The 16,712-nt window shown below is 41.2% G+C and overlaps 1 protein-coding gene across 1 annotated transcript in view; it reads left to right on the forward strand.

The window, feature by feature from the left end:
• The window catches only part of ZNF236 (zinc finger protein 236), an 80,216-nt gene that overhangs the window by 23,617 nt on the left and 39,887 nt on the right, over positions 1-16,712 (forward strand). The window contains exons 6-11 of the mRNA XM_081097582.1: positions 63-235; positions 1,021-1,164; positions 3,915-4,112; positions 5,033-5,261; positions 13,459-13,731; positions 14,946-15,149. Coding sequence (XP_080953708.1) covers positions 63-235; positions 1,021-1,164; positions 3,915-4,112; positions 5,033-5,261; positions 13,459-13,731; positions 14,946-15,149 — 1,221 coding nt within the window. The remainder of the gene's footprint in view (positions 1-62; positions 236-1,020; positions 1,165-3,914; positions 4,113-5,032; positions 5,262-13,458; positions 13,732-14,945; positions 15,150-16,712) is intronic.

The raw sequence follows: 16,712 nt of genomic DNA on the forward strand, positions 1-16,712 counted from the left end.
TATTTCTGTTTTAATCCGTCAAAGGCTCTCATAATTCTGTGTCCATTCTCCCCTCTCCCTAGGTGAAAGGCCCTTTAAGTGCAGTGAATGCGGAAAAGCCTTTAACCAGAAGGGGGCGCTGCAGACCCACATGATCAAGCACACAGGCGAAAAGCCCCATGCCTGTGCCTTTTGTCCAGCTGCCTTTTCTCAGAAGGGGAACCTGCAGTCTCATGTGCAGAGAGTGCACTCGGAGGTAAGCCTGGCCTGTGGGCTGTGGGGTTCCCAGGTGTGCGGCTGCTCACGGTGCTGCGGAGGTGACTGTCAGCACAGCCCTGAGACAGGGGCCTGTGGTGGGACAGACAGTGATGCTCCAGAAACCTCCTCTAAAGATTAGTTGCTGAGTATTATTCAGTCCTGTGATGAATCTCTTCAGAAGGTGTTAGGAATAGACTGAAAGTCTTATCTAGGTAAGTTGAAGGCAGCCGCCACAATGTAATAACTGAAGCGGGCTTAATGATAGTGAGAGAATAAGTGCTTGGACTTGCCCCTCCACTTCCTGCCCTCTCTAGTCCCCTGCAGGCTGTGTTATAGTGTTGCAGCAGCTGATGTGCAGTGCTGGGACTGGTGATGATAGGTTCACCTACCATGTGACCATCCTTCCTAACTTGTGCACTTTATCCCACGAATGCTCAGAGTTATGTCTGTGTCTGTCTACCCTTCATTGCGGGCTGTGTGTAATCCTTTAGGAAATTGAGAACATACATCAGACATCTTCTTACTAAATTATAATAACTAACAACTATGTTTTTTACTGTAATATAGAAAAGACTGATATTTCATTTAATCTCATACTACGATATTGATTAAAGAACGGTCATTTATTCTAGAGCTATCTAATTTAAAGGAAAAAGTAATGTTAAAGGGTTAAATTATTTCTGTCATTTTTAATGCAACGGTCAATTATGATGTGTCATAATTCAAATGTTTTTATCTAGTAATTAAGTGTAAAAAATAATTTTTTCTCTTTTATTCTTTAAGGTCAAGAATGGCCCTACCTATAATTGTACAGAATGTAGCTGTGTATTTAAAAGTTTAGGTAGCTTAAACACTCATATCAGCAAGATGCATATGGGTGGGCCACAGAACTCCATGGGCTCTGCAGAGACTGCTCATGTTTTAACGGTAAGTTCAGTGAGCTGGCTGGTAGGATATTCTTTTACCAAAATCTATCATCTCACTCATAATCTTTAAAATTGAATATTACTTAGAATATTATTTATTACCATAGAGGTGCTATGAAGTTTTTCTACGTGGTTGTATGGTGCTACTATTTTTTAATTAGTAAAAAAAAAATCTTTTAAATTTTAGAATAGTGTTAGATAATCCTGATTTATAGACTATCACCTGACCCAATAAAAATAAGACAAATAGAATCAGCAGTTTATTGAGTTGGAATTCCTGCAACATTATTGGTGATTACCAGTGAATATTCTTTATCATTATGCTATAATTTAAAAATTAAATATCCTTTTAAGCTATATTTCTCCCTAAGGTGACAGTGATAATTTTTCCTTAGACTTTGGATTTTGGTTGGGGAACTAAATTGTATTTTTCAGTACATGTATTTAAAATTGTATGACTTCACACACACACTTATTCTTTTTATTGGAGGGATTCTATAGCTCAGTCTGTTACTTCCACGGCTCAATTGATAGTAAATGGCAAAATCTAAGCACAGTGCGGTGTCATGGCAGTAGACCTTGGACAGAAGTGTGAGTGTGGGTGTGTGCTTACAGTGAGCTTGGCTGGGAGTCTGGGGCTTCCACAGCTGCCTCCTGCCCCACATGAGTGTTTGTCTTTAAGCGTTAGGCTCACTGTTACTGTTTGTTTTGTCCTTTCTTTTCTCACAATATTCACAGCTTGGGATTGATACCTCAGCTCACTCTCCAGCAGGGAGGGTGTTGTAAGTAAGTCCTGAAACTGGAGAATAATTAGTGCCTAATAATTAAGTCTTAAAATTCTGTTTTGGACCGAGTATTTTTTAAAGAAATTTTCAGTGTGTAAATCAACCAAATACTAAGAGTTTTCACCATTTCCTTTGGCACAAGGCAAATCAAATATGTAGATGTAGTGACTAATCTGGAATGATATTCCAGATAATTTTTCAAATTATCTTGATAAATACCTGAAAATGCAGTGTAAGGCTGTGGAAACATGAACACTTCCTCCCTTTCCCTATGGGACAATGTGAGGGTCCAGCGTTGCGGCATGGGCCAGTTTCAGGACTGCCTGGGACTCCATGTTCAGCCTCTAGGGTGAGTTCTTTGTGGCTCTTGTTTTGCACCTCACTTTTCTTTTTTTAAAAAAATATGTTTTTATTGATTTTAGAGAGGGGAAAGGAGAGGCAGAGGTAGAAACATCGATGAGAGGGAAACATTAATTGGCTGCCTCCTGCATGCTCCCTACTGGGGATCAAGCCTGCAATCCTGGCATGTGCCTTGACTAGGAATTGAACCAGCAACCTCTTGGTGCATGGGACGATGCTCAACCAACTGAGCCACATGACCAAGGTTGCATTTCACTTTTCTAACCCTTGGCCTTTTTGCTCTACTTTTATGGGTTTTCCTCAGCTTCATTTTATGATTCTCTTATTGATATTTTTAGCTAGTACAATTTTTAATTTCTGGAGCTCTCCTTCATAATCAGATTGTTTCTTTTTCAAGACATGCTTTTCTGGTTTGTTGTACTTACCTTGGAAACCTAACTAGCATTTTCCTTCTAAAAGGTCTCTTCCTTCTCTAGAGTCATCTGCCTGGGTCACCTGCCAGGGCTCCCTGTTTCAGATGTAATTCTTATAACCCTGGTCCCATTTGCATTTTGGAATGAGGCAACAGCAAACCCTCATGTGAACTTTTCACAGAAGATGGAGCTGGTTCATCTCCAGGGTCCCTTTGCCTGAGGAACCAGTTCTCAAACCTGGGGTCTCTGGAGGCAGCACAGAAAGGACTTTGTGTTTAGTCTGGGGACCTAAGTGCCACAAAAGGCTTCAAGTTCTCCCTAAATCATTGTTTACTTTTATTTCTTTTAGAGCCCCCCCCCCTTTTTTTTGTCTGAAGGTAAAAGCCTCACTGCCCTCTTTCATGGGAGGAGGCCAGGGGTTAATTGTCAGTCCGAAGTAGTTTTCCCATGGTCTTTCTTTTCTTTAGTAATAGACTATAAAAATAATTTTTAGAGCAGCTTTAGGTTTACAGAAAAAGTGAGCAGGGAAGTCCGTACTCCCCCTTGTTACTAACAACTTGTGTGGGTGTGGTGCCTTTGTTAAGAGTCCAGGGCCGAATGCTGATGTGTTATCAGTAGCCAGAGTCCACTCTGTGCTGTGTGTGCTGTAGGTTTTGACAGACGTGTGATGTCCTGCATCCACCATTATGGAGCATACAGAGTCGATTCTCCTCCTCCTCCTCCACACGTATTTGTGACGAGGCATTTCAGATTCCTGAGTTTCTGAGGAATTGGATCAGCCCTCTCCTCAGATGTTCTGAGCTGTAGCTTCACAGAGCATGTATTCCTCCAGAGCTTCTCTTCTCCAGAAGAGTTTTGAATTTTTTGCCCACAGTGGATTCTTATTTCCTTTATTTTGTGACTCTTTCTATCCTTTCATTCTAATAGGTAAGAGGAGTCTGAGGTTTGTTCAGTCCCTTGAATTGCTAGTATCTGCTAATACTTAAAAAACTTTAAATGGTTGTAGTAGAAAATTCACTGAATATGATCTTTTAAGAGCCAGTATTGTGCCAAAACATAAAAATTAGTGAGTCATTATATTTAAAATTTGGGATAGAATTAGATTTTAATGCTTATAGGGAAGTTATGCTTCTTTCTTTTTTAAAATAATTGAAGTACTAATTAATATAATTGTTTATATTTTTTAATAACAGGCCACGCTGTTTCAGACTTTACCTCTTCAGCAGACGGAAGCCCAGGTCCCGTCAGCTGTGAGCCAGCAGAGCTCACAGGCGGTGACTGATGTCATCCAGCAGCTGCTGGAGCTGTCAGAGCCCGTGGAGTCTAGCCCGGTGCCCCCGCCTGGCCAGCCGCTCAGCATCACTGTGGGCATCAGCCAGGACATCCTACAGGTGAGTGCACTTCCAGCTCTTGGCTGTGTCTGTGGGAATCTTGGTGTTGCGACTGAGAGAGAAATACAGGGTGCTTGTCAGAGTAAAGGAATCTTCACTGAAAATGTGTCCTAATTGAATAAGTTATAGTGAAGTAAAATAGGCTTAATTACTTGTGGACAGTGCAGAATTCTAAATGATTTATTAATCTATACACTTTTTAGAAGTTTAAAGTTCTAATTTTTTCTCTCAGTAAATTTACTTTAAAAGAATGGGCTTCTCAGAACTTTCTTGTGTCTGTCCCTTTGACATAGAAATGTTCCACTGTTTCTTGAGGTTATGCTGTAACTATTTGGAGTAAGCTCTGTGCTGTGTCTGTGTGTGTGCCCCATGCACGTGGGGGAGGAGATGGAAGAAGAGGGGTGGGTGGAGAATGGAGTTCTTTCCTGGTTCTGACCAGCCAGCCTCATGTCCCATCTTCATTTCTAAACAGATGGCCTTGTTCCTCCTCCTCACTAGTTATGTACTTACTATAAAAGCTAACCTCTCCTCTACCCTGTGGGGACAAGTTGGCCAGATGTGTCACAACAGCGGCTATCTTAAGAGTAAACCCAGTGTAACTTAAAACTGATTTTCAAATCCTTTCAGAGACAACCAGAGTTGTCTGAGGTCACATACCGAGAAGTGAAATTAATTCACTGAAATCCCCTTTAATTGGAAAATGTCAAAGCTTGCCATACCATGTTTGGGTGGAGGTGAGATGTCAGATATTAGAAGGGACATGTCAGCCTCAAACCTTTGGTTGTGTCACTTACAGATGGCTCCTTGGAAATGCAGACTTACGTTTCTAGGTGGTAGCATTACAGTTCTGTAGGTAAAGCTGACTTGGTTGCAGGTTTGGGCCATTGGATCTCCTAACCTTCGAGTTTTTTCTGTCTCAGCAAGCCTTAGAAAACAGTGGGCTGTCTTCAATTCCAGCTGCAGCACACCCCAGCGACACCAGCCACCCCAAGAGCTCCACCGTGCAGGGTCAGGACCCGGAACTTCCCGATGTGCCCAGTGAGCCAGCTGACCCTGTAGATGCGGAGCCAGAGAAAGAACAGGAGAGCCCAGAGAAGCCGGACAAAAGGGAGAAGAAGCTGATAAAGAAGAAATCACCATTTCTACCTGGTAATTTCAGTGTGCTTTAACCTTTGGATGTTTGCATATTTTGAAGAAATGTCTTTCTTTTTCTTCTGAAGGTGATGTTTGTTGAATGTTCTGATAATGTCTACCTCATAGTATTCGTTTGATATTTAAAATTGAAAACCAGGAGGTAAATTTGTTAAACTATCTCTTTTCCATGGGCTGCCTTCTTCCCATGATTCGAGTCTCCCCCTGACTCATTCCAAGGGCTTGGCCTTAGGTGTCACTGACCCTCCTGTGCTCTAGCCCTTCTTGCCTCTGAGGCTGCGCATTCTGGTTACACTGCTATGGCCGCCTCGGCCAACTCTTCCCTTCCTTCCTCCAAGTGATGGTGCCACCATCGCTGACCTGGAAAGCGCAGCCCCTCCATTCTAAAGCCCCAGCCTTTCCCTTACACTCCTTTCTGCTTCTTGGCCTTTGAGCCTCCGTAATCTGCCCCACAGGTATGTCCTGTCTTCCTGCCCCCGCTCTCCTGACAGTAACGTGGGACTCCTGCTGTTCCTCAAGACCTCATCTCTTCTGCATGCCATGTTTCCCGGCTGCTGTACATTAGGAAGGCCTTCTTCCTTCCCTCCTCGCATTCCATACCCACACTCCTGTGGGCGGCCCTCCTCACAGAAGCTCCCTGCAGAGGGCTCCTCTCCTCCTTTCTCCGTCCTGTGGTCTCTGTTAGTGGTTGCGCCAGTGGAGTAACCTGTGTTCCTTTCTGAATCCCTGCTCCCTCAGCATGGCTCTTTGCATGGGGGCAGGGTTACTACATCTTTCTTGAGTAAATAGTTTATTTTCTTTTGGGCAGAAGCATTCCCATGAAAATATTTTCTTAGAGGCTCTAACTCTCTACCTCCCCCAGTTGTCTTGGGGGAACAAGGGCTTTCTTGCTACACAGTGTGGAGTGATGTTTTCATCTCTGTTCACTTCTGAGAGTGTATTTCCTTGTTAACAGGTGGTTGTGAAATCATCCTTTCTCAGCCCACACAGCACTGTAGCCTGCTCTCCTTTCCCCTGGATCTGCCCTTTCCCAGGGGAAAGTGGACAGTGGAATTTGAGCAGTTTTTCGTCAGGATTTTCCTAGTAGCAAGGAGGCAGGAAGGAAAAAGGGCCATTTGCACATATTTGTGTTATGACAGGACAGCCTTGCAGGTCACAAGGTGCTTGCATTTTGAATATCTATTCTCCATACACCTGTTGAATGAATGGAGATCCCTAGCGGGTGGAGCCTTTCGTCTGAGTTAGCACTGGCTGCTGTCTGTATTTATCATGCCAGAACCTCTGAAGGTGCTCTGACATGCTGCTGGCATCAGGCCCTTCTCCGGACTAAAGGCCAGACCTGCTTCCTGCAAGTCCAGGTAGAAGGCTCCTCAAACTGAGAAAGGTGGGCTTCATCCTGCTGCCTCTCTCAGCTCTCCAGGAGCTGGGATCAACTTCTCTCCTACGCTGAGCATTAAACAGATTTCAGAGTGGAGTTCTGGTCAACCTTACCTATAGTATTGTAATAGGGAGGGTTGTGCTCACAGAGTTCGTAAAGATTCTACAAGTTAATTTTTGAATAAATTAAATACATGTTTACAGTATTCAGCAAGGTTTTGCAGTTCTAGTAAATTTTAGATTTAATTTTTCATTTCTGTCTATCACTCCTTTTCCCTTTATTTTTCTATATGACACTTTTTATTTTGGCCAGTATTTTCTTTCAATTTTACTATGTAAAATAGACTTTTTGAAATAAAAAATGTGTGACATTGGTGCTTTTAAATCAGTTAATTTATGAAACCATTAAATCATAACGATTCATAAATCATTCAATATCTAGAACACACATTGATGTTGAAATAATTTAAAGAACTGTAGTTGCAATGTAGCAAAAAATTTGCTTTGTTTATTATATTTCCCCCATACTTTGTGTCCACACACAGAAAAGAAAATTAAAATTTTCAAACATTTTCTATTCAGTAGTTAAAAAAAAATACACTGTTTTTCACCGCTCTGGTCTTTATAAAGGATTTGAGTTAAAGTTTTAAATAATAAAAATTAAGGTACCAGGATAACTCTGCTGTATGTTTCAACAATGTTTTTATACCAAACAATTTGAATTAGCGTGCAAACAGCTTCTCTTGTCACATATCTGTATTTGGGGGAAATTATTCCCAATGTATAGAAAAATCCCATATACTGCAGTAAGCTGAAGGCAATGTTAAAAAGACCAGTGTGAATGACAGGGAAAAAAGTGCTTTTTTATGAAATGTTGCATTCCTGATGCTGATGTGGGCACGGGAGACTCAGTCCCTAGGGTTGGCTCTCTGGAAGAACCCTTTTAGGTAATTTTTAAGAACTTTGGCATCAGGCCCTTTCTGGAGCTATCTGCATGGAGGGCAGGTGTTCTCATTGAATGTACTGCACACATTCTGGTCATTTGAAATGGATGGTTTCCAGGGGCCCTGTACACACAGGTGAAGTGATATTGTTTATGCACCTGCCTGGCACAGGTGTACTGAGGGTGCTAGGGCACGTGTGGAGAAGCTGCGCCTCTAAACTAATCAGCAAACCCGCCTGTCCATCTTCATGTCCCTGGGTTCTACTAGCTTTGGTCTCTGCCATTGGATCTGGAATTCGACTGCCCTGAGGTGACAGTGACATTCTAGGAACCTCACACCGCATGACTGTTTGCAGGAAACTGAGTGACCCTCCCTAAAGAGCAGACCGTCCTCTGCTTCTGCTCGGCGGACAGCACTTCTGAACTGCACGAAGCAGAGCCAGGACTGTGTTGTAACCAGGTTCCTGCACCTGGTCCCTAGGACTGAGCTCCCGGAGACCGCAGCTCCACATGTGCTCTGAGGTGGGTGGGTGAACAAGACTCTGCTTTCTCTAGGCAGATAGTCATGCTGCCTCCCCCTGCTGAGGGCTGGCAAAGACTTTGTAAACAGTCCAGATATGCTGCTGGTTCCGTGGGCAGGGGGGGCAACATGGCCCACACAGGCTGCTAGAGACGCCTGCCTTCCTCACCTTGTGCTGTCAGTTTTTAGAATTTAACTTCTACATTAGTGTCCAGAAAGCTCTGCTGTGTGTGTGTGATTATACCACTACACCATGTTCCCATGAGGGCAGGCCCGTATCTGCAGTGGCCTGTGGCACACGGTGAGCACGTAGTGTGTGCTCTGCTTCTGGGGGAAGTGATGTGGTCTCAGAATGTACCTCGACTTTTGCATTTACTGGCATCTGACCTTGGGCAACCTAGTTAACCTTGAAAATGTCAGCTTTCACCTCTGGAAAGGGGGCAATGGTAGAATAAAAGGAAGAGAATTGAGGAAGTCCATGTAAAGTATGTAGAATGGTGTGACACATAGGAAGTGATTAGTGAATACAGATAGTTCAAAATTATTTTGTAGATAGATGAAACTTGCTCATGCCACACAATTCAAAAGATACAAATGGTATACTGTGAGAAGTCCCTTGGTCATCCTTGTCCTTTACCCATCCTTCCCCAAGGCAGCTGCTGTCACTGGGGTTTTTTTCTGTGTCTTTTACACAGGCCTGTGCATATTATTACATGTTTCATACTGTTGTTTTTAGCAGGATGGGTGGCATACTGTATATTATTTTGCAGTTTACTTTTTTCTACCTATCTTATTTTATAAAATGCCTGGGTCCTAGCCCATTTCATGGATAAATGATGTTCAGGTTATGTGCAGTCTTTGCTAATGCAAACATGCTGCAGTGGATATGTTTGTGGCTGTGTGGTTTCACACATGTAAATGCATCTGTAATGCACATCAGCGGAAGTGTCAGAGGTTGCACAGGCTAAGCCCTATAAAGATTGCTCTAAGGTTTTAATTTTGAAATAATGTTTGGCTTAACTGAAATGTTCCAAAAACAATACAAAGAATACTCATATGCCTTTCATCTAGATTCCTCAAGTATTAACATTTTCTTACATTTGCTTGCTCTTGACCTGGGTTTTCCCTCAATTTTCTGAGTGACCTGCAGATATAGTTAATACCCCAGTAACTCTTAACTTCTTCAGTGTGTATTTCCTATGACCAAGGACACCAGTCTTGCATACCTTTAGGGCAGTCATCAGCATCAGAGTGTGAAAGCTGATCCAGCCTGCAGACCTGATTTATTATTTGTGTTACTAATGTGCTTGATTAACAAAAGAAAAAAAATGTAAGCACTTTAGAAATTTTGGTCAATATCACCAACTTCCTTACTTGGAGTCTTTGGGATTCACATGCCCAACAACATAGGAGCACTGTCTCCTCACAGGGAAGAGATTGTTATCAGAGCTCTGGGATCCTTTTACTCCTCTCCTGGGTTAAAACCATTCTTATTGTGGCTCTAATTTCATTTCTTAGAAGGAGTAAGGTTGAGCAGCTTCTCATGTTAAAGAGCACCTGTGTTTTCCATTGGAGGGACTTGATTTTTATTTGCTGTGATTAATATACTAAGGATGATAGTATCTTGTGAGCTGTATTTATAGTACATGCCCTTTTCTGATTTGTTTGCCTTTGTGTATGTGTTTTTGTTTCTTTTTTTGTTTGTTTTGTTTGCCTTTTTGAGTTAAAAGGGCGAGTTTGTTTTTATATAGCCAATTGGAGAGAAATATTTTGTTTTCATATAGCCAAATTGGTCAATGTTTTATGACTTTTAGACTTGTGTAATAGACTTCACCACTGACATTATGGATAGCAACCTCTTTTATCGAACAGTTTCATACTTTCATATTTTAAACTCAATCTTTGACTCAACCTTATTTTGTTCCTAAGTGAGCACCCAGTGTACAAACACATTTATGTTGTGGTTTCCTCACTCAAGTGCAACGCCACCTTTCCCATCTGTTATCCTCTCAGACCTGTGTGGGTCTGCCTGGACTTTATTCTACCTCGCTAATCTGTGTTTTTATTCATGTGTTGTGGTACTGAATGGTTTTAGCGTTAATAGGGAGCCCAGTCCTTTCTTGCTGCATTTTTTTGAAAGTGTATTTTTGACTGTTATCGCATACTTTTTTTCTCATATCTACTTTAGAATCATCTGCTAAACTTCCACAGCTGTAGTTCTAAAAAAGTCCTATTGATATTTGTATGTAAGTGATTTAGCCAGGGAGATTTGATGCCTTTATAATTTTAATCTTTGTACCAAAGAATAGAGTGTGCACTTTCATTCATTCAGATCTTTTCAAGTTTTAGTTGTATCTTAAAATTTTCTCCTGGGTTTAGTTTGCAGATATGGAGAATGCTGACTTCCATGTATTAAAACATGGGCCTTTTTCTGAGATTTAGTTTTATGGGTATGTTATCATATCATTTGTAAATAATGATTTTATCTTTCCCTTATAGTTTATATAGTATGTCTCTTTATCTTACCTAATTTCATTGGCTAATATTTCTAAACACCATAAATTAATAGCAGTAATAGTGGACTTTTTCCTGACTTTAATTAGGATTGCTCTATTTTTCTATTAAGTCAAATGTATTGGGATCTGTTTTATTCATCTCCTCCTGTTTTTAGAAAGTTTTTTGGTAGTTAAGACTAGATGTTGAACTTTAGTAAAAGCCTTTTTATCTCAACAATGATTATAACATATACTTTTTCTTTTAAAATTTGATAATACATTTGAAGAGGAAGGCTGTTGCCCACCACCCAGGAAGGTTGCCATGAGGAATGCGGCTGTGGTTTTCTCCATCTTCCTAAAGTTGGTCAAAGGGCCGGATCTGGCTTCAGTTTTCCATTGTAGCCCTGGATGAGCCAAGCAAATGTGCAGGCCAGATTTGTAACTCTGCTTCATCTATTCCCACAGATAATTAGAATCTGATGACAGTCTTATCTTATGTAATTAAAGATAGGTTCTCATTTTTGTTTGGAAAACATTTGATTTTCCATGATGATTTACTAATTTTGGCTAATAGTATGTCCTCTTACCTTGTTATACCTTGCTTTTTTTATTTGTCATGAAAAGACGTTTAGATAATTATTCTACTTTCTTGAATTAATTTTTCCTATTAATTTTAAGCAGTCTTAAGTTTTAGTCTTCCTTAATACAAGCGATATGACCATAAACTAAATGTCTTTTTCTTATTTTGAAATCATTTCCCTGTTTCCTACTTTTTCTCCTCATAATTGTGTTCTTCTTATTTCCATTGTTTTACTATTTTTTTTAATGTTATTTTTCATTCATTTTCCTAACCTATGTTAATTAGTCTTGCAAAGAGCAGTGTGTTCAGGAAAATACATGTTCTCTCCCTACAGTCACTCACACAGAGGAGAGTTCCTGGTATTTACTGGTAGCACGGAGGAGGAAACACGGGATTTTCTTCTTCCTGCTGAAACTACATTCATGCAGCAGATCCTCGAATAACGTCATTTTGTTACAATGTTGATGAGGGAAAATAACTGGATTCCTGGCCAGGCCCGCAGGCTGTGCGGTTGGGTTTTCCCATGTCTGCATGGGCTTTCTCTGGATCCGGTTTCCTCCCACGTGCCAAAGCTGTAAACGTGATGTACGGTGCCTGGCGTGTCTACACTGTCCGGTCTGAGTGAGCATGGGTGTGCATGAGCGTGACCCTGTGATGGAAGGACGGCCTGTCCAGGGTGGCCCCGCCTGTGCTCTAAGCTCTCCGCCGCCTGACCCTGAACTGGAATCAGTGGGTTGGAAAAGGATTATCTTACTTGTTTTTGTTAATTTTTCTTAAATGTACGATAGTTCACATTTATTTCACTGTTTAATACTAGAATGATTTGGGTCTTAATTTGGAAGTTTGGTGATGTGTTTTTGACCAGAAAAGTGCTATAGGAATCTGACTCGTTAGCCTGGGATGCGGTTGGTTTCTTTGTAGTGATTTGGCTTTAAGTCACATAAACCTGTTAGCATTAAGTGAAGTCTTACTATACAGACAGAGTTAACATAAAGAGCTAACGTTTCCTGGTGAATTTCATTAACTTTAATTGATTTTAAGTGGGTTCTATACATTGTATGTCTATGTCACATGAATAAATCTGTTTAAAATTTAAAAATAAAGTATTCTGCTGAATTTTGTTTTTAATTTTTTTGTATACTTTACAAATCATTTGGTTCTTATAGTTCCATAAATTCTACTTATGATTTTGTTTTCTAGTAGGAATAGTTTTAAACCTGATTCAGAGTTGAATATTTAGAGTTACAAAAGAATCTTTTGATTTTGATCATGTTATATATATTTTTCATAACTACGTATTAGTTATCTTTTACAGCATAAGGACTTATCACTTCTGAATTATTTGCATTTTTATTAGTGATATTGGATAGGCTCAAATAGTACATCATTCCTTCTCAAGTTGAGTCAATTTTGGAATCACTGTTTTTAACTCACATTCACAATGGATTAAGTCTGCAGCTAACTCTCGATTTAGTCACATCACCTGTCCAGTTAGCCCTCTTGTCTCGTACTGGCTATGCTTTCCGTTCTTGGGACTGTTAGGATTTTCTGCAAGATTAAATCATATCTCCCACAAATCGCAGTAACGATGGAAATTTCCACCATTTCCATAACTGATCATGTATCTTCCGCTGTGGAGAATCGGGTTTTTTTTACAGTTGCGGGGAGCTGTTCACTCAACCCTAGAGCAGCAGTTCTAGGGGGTCCAACAACCCTTTCACAGGGGTCGCCTAAGACCATCGGAAAACAAATATATAATTACATATTGTTTTTGTGATTAATCACTATGCTTTAGTTATTAACAATTTGTAACAATGAAAATACACCCTGCATATCAGATATTTACATTACGATTCATAACAGTAGCAACATTACAGTTATGAAGTAGCAACGAAAATAATTTTATGGTTGGGTCACAACGTGAGGAACTGTATTAAAAGGGCCAGAAGGTAGCAGTGGTTCTCAACCTTCCTAATGCCACGACCCTTTAATACAGTGGTTCTCAACCTTCCTAATGCCGCAACCATTTAATACAGTTCCTCATGTTGTGGTGATGCCCCAACCATAAAGTTATTTTTGTTGCTACTTTATAACTAATGTTGCTACTGTTATGAATCGTAATGTAAATATCTGATATGCAGGATGGTCTTAGGCGACCCCTGTGAAAGGGTCGTTTGACCGCCAAAGGGGTCGCGACCCACAGGTTGAGAACCGCTGGCCCTAGGGCCATTAGGCGCCTTGATACCTGGCATCTCACAAGCTGTCTCACTGCACTGCAGGGTCCATCCGCGAGGAGAACGGGGTCCGGTGGCACGTGTGTCCCTACTGCACCAAGGAGTTCCGGAAGCCCAGTGACCTCGTGCGCCACATCCGCATTCACACGCACGAGAAGCCTTTCAAGTGCCCACAGTGCTTCCGGGCCTTTGCAGTGAAGAGCACCCTGACTGCGCACATCAAGACGCACACGGGCATCAAGGCCTTCAAGTGCCAGTACTGCCTGAAGAGCTTCTCCACATCCGGGAGCCTCAAAGTGCACATCCGCCTGCACACAGGTGCGGGGGCGGGGCCGCCGTGCGCAGATCGGCGGTGCCCAGCAGTCTGCGCAGCGCCACCGAGCGCCTTCAGGACTTCTTTTCCTTCCTTAATCCTGTTTGTGGATGGCGTCTGTAGGCTAGGCATGAGGTCCGTACTGGCGGAGAAAGCCCACGTGGCTGTGGTCCTGTGGCTGCCGGCAGCAAGAGGGGGGTCAAACGCAGGGCTCGGGAAGGGGCACATGAGAGCAGAGAGGGAGAGAGACCACCTGTGGGCAGCGGCGTTCAGGTTTAGACAGTGGGCCTTGGTAAGGAAGAGCAGCGTCCCCCTTTGCGAAGACCTGACCGCTGCAGCCGGCACCCTTCAGGCAGGGAGCTTTGTGCTGGCCTCAGGCAGGGCGGACACCCACGTCTCCTCTAATGTTCAGATATTTTGTAACCAGTAATAAGTCAGAAACACTTATATTCGGGCTCCAGTTTTACTTATAACAGCTTTATTGAGATATAATGCACAGAGCATAAAACTCACTGTGTTAAGGTGTACAGTTCAGAATTTTCACACATTTTTATCACCCCCAAAAGGAACCCTGGACGGTTAGCAGTAACTTGCCTGACCTGCCTGGGGTTCCTGGGCTAAACTGACCATGTGAATAAGTGTTTGAAAAAGCTGAAATTAGTCAATTTTGTTATATGCCCTTCTCTGGAATCTGCATTTTCACTTACCAGTAAAATTGCAAAAGAAGGAAATTTCCTTCAGAAAAGGAAAGTGATAGTACAATATGTTATTACTATCAATAGCAGCAGCGGTGTTATTATTTACAATCAATAACAGTTTGTTTTCTAAATGCTGGGTGGTCCCTAAACACTAGTTCACACAACCCCAGCAAAGCCCAGATGCAGGCATGTGACTCCAGGCCACAGATTACGGCTTGAGAGAGAACAGTTCACACACTTTAATATTCATAAAGACTTCTAGTACTTTGATTATCCGTATTTTACTTTGTCCTGAAAATAGTATATTTTTTAACTTAAATGCTTTTATTACATGCCTTAACATCTATAATATGAATTGTTTGCAAACTAGGGAAAAGAAGTGATTTATAATAGTCAGGAAACTATAAGCATGAAATGACAAATTGAATGTTTAAGTCAGTAGTAAGATTAAAATTTTATATTGGCATTAATTAAGATATATTTTCTTGAAATAATTGTATGGTTACTTTTGTTTTTATTAGGAGTCAGACCTTTTGCTTGTCCTCACTGTGACAAAAAATTCCGAACCTCAGGCCATAGGAAGACACACATAGCCTCCCACTTTAAACACTCGGAGTTGAGAAAGATGAGGCACCAGCGGAAACCCGCCAAGGTTCGTGTCGGCAAGGCCAGCGCTCCAGTCCCTGACATTCCTTTGCAAGAACCAATCCTCATAACCGACGTAGGTAAGGTTCTCTTCCCTCTGGGACCTCTGAAGGCGTATGTCATGCTATGTATGGTCACAGCCTTATGTAGTTTTAGGCTGATATTAGTGCAGTTCTTGTAAAGCTTTGCTGTGCTATGGGCTGGTATATTACACACTTAACAGTTTAGATCCTAGTTCTGTTTAAACTGTTGCTCAAATTATGTTCTTGGTTAGAAGAGAAATATGTGTAAGTGAAAGTATTAGTATGTTCCACTGAAGAAAAATTTCTTCCTGAAAGGAACTCTCAAAGCCCTAGCTGGTTTGGCTCAGTGGATAGAGTGCAGGCCTGTGGACTGAAGGGTCCCAGGTTTGATTCCGGTCAAGGGCACAAGCCCAGGTTGCAGGCTCGATCCCCAGTAGTGGGTGTGCAAGAGGCAGCCAATCAATGATTCTCTCTAATCAGTGATGTTTTTATCTCTCTCTCCCTCTCCTTCCCTCTCTGAAATCAATAAAAATATATTTTTTAAAAAGGGTAGGTGGTCATTATGTGAAGTGCACTTTGTATTTTGATGTTTTTGTCTTAGAATTTTTACCTGGTGTGTAATGGATTATTTATTTGGGCTGCTTTAATCTTTGAGCTTCTGAGGAACTATAATTCTTAGGGGATTTGATTGCTTAGAGCATAAAAACAGATCAGCACTCCCATGGTAGTTAGAATACTTTGATATCCTTGTCTGGTTTTATTAGCTCACAAAAAAAAAACAAAAAAAAAAACCCAGACCAATTTTACTGAATATGTATTTAATTTTCACCACAGTCTGTAGGTTCTCAGTGGTTTGTGTTATTCCTGAAAAGTCCAGACAGATTAAACATTTATTTAATGGCCCTAGAATTATCCTTCATGCTTGAAGGTTATCCTCATATTGCCATTTTCTTCAGGTGGCCATGAATCAAGTTAAAAACCTATGGGTTTCTTAACTTTAAGTTTATAAATCCTTAAATTGAGTGAACTAGAGTTCTGATTCTCCAGACTTTTTCCAAGGTTAAAAATGGCACATATTTTACTCGTTGGCTTCACAGATACCTGCATCTTATACCAAATTAGTGGAAGCGGAATTCAAAAAGGAAATGATTTATACAGATAGCTTCACACTGTAAAATGTCATAAATACTTATTTTCATGCTTACCTTCTTTGTTATGCGTCTGTCTCTTCTCTCAGACTCTGGGCTCTTTGGGGGCTAGTATCTAATAGATGTGACTAATAAACTTTGGGAGACATTTGATAAAAACACGTCAGAGAGGATTTTAGCATAGTTTAGTTTCAATTATTTGACTAAATTGGGAAATGAGATGTCCCAGTTCAGTCTAGTTACTTAGAACACAGTATTTTTACATTGAAACTGTCAGTTTGGAAAGTATTATAATGCATTAGAAATAACTTTTACAGCTGCATGGGAACTTAAAAACAGTCTTTCCAAAACTTCTCTCTATCTACCGATGTAAACACTGGGTCCTAGAGAGAGTTGTAGCGATACTAATGAGTATATGACCAGCTTGTGCTCAGGGCAGAGCTGGTTCCTAGGTGTTCTGGGTCTAGGCTAG

Source organism: Myotis nattereri (genome assembly GCF_964212035.1).
Source record: "Myotis nattereri genome assembly, chromosome: 8".
Lineage (NCBI taxonomy): Eukaryota > Metazoa > Chordata > Mammalia > Chiroptera > Vespertilionidae > Myotis > Myotis nattereri.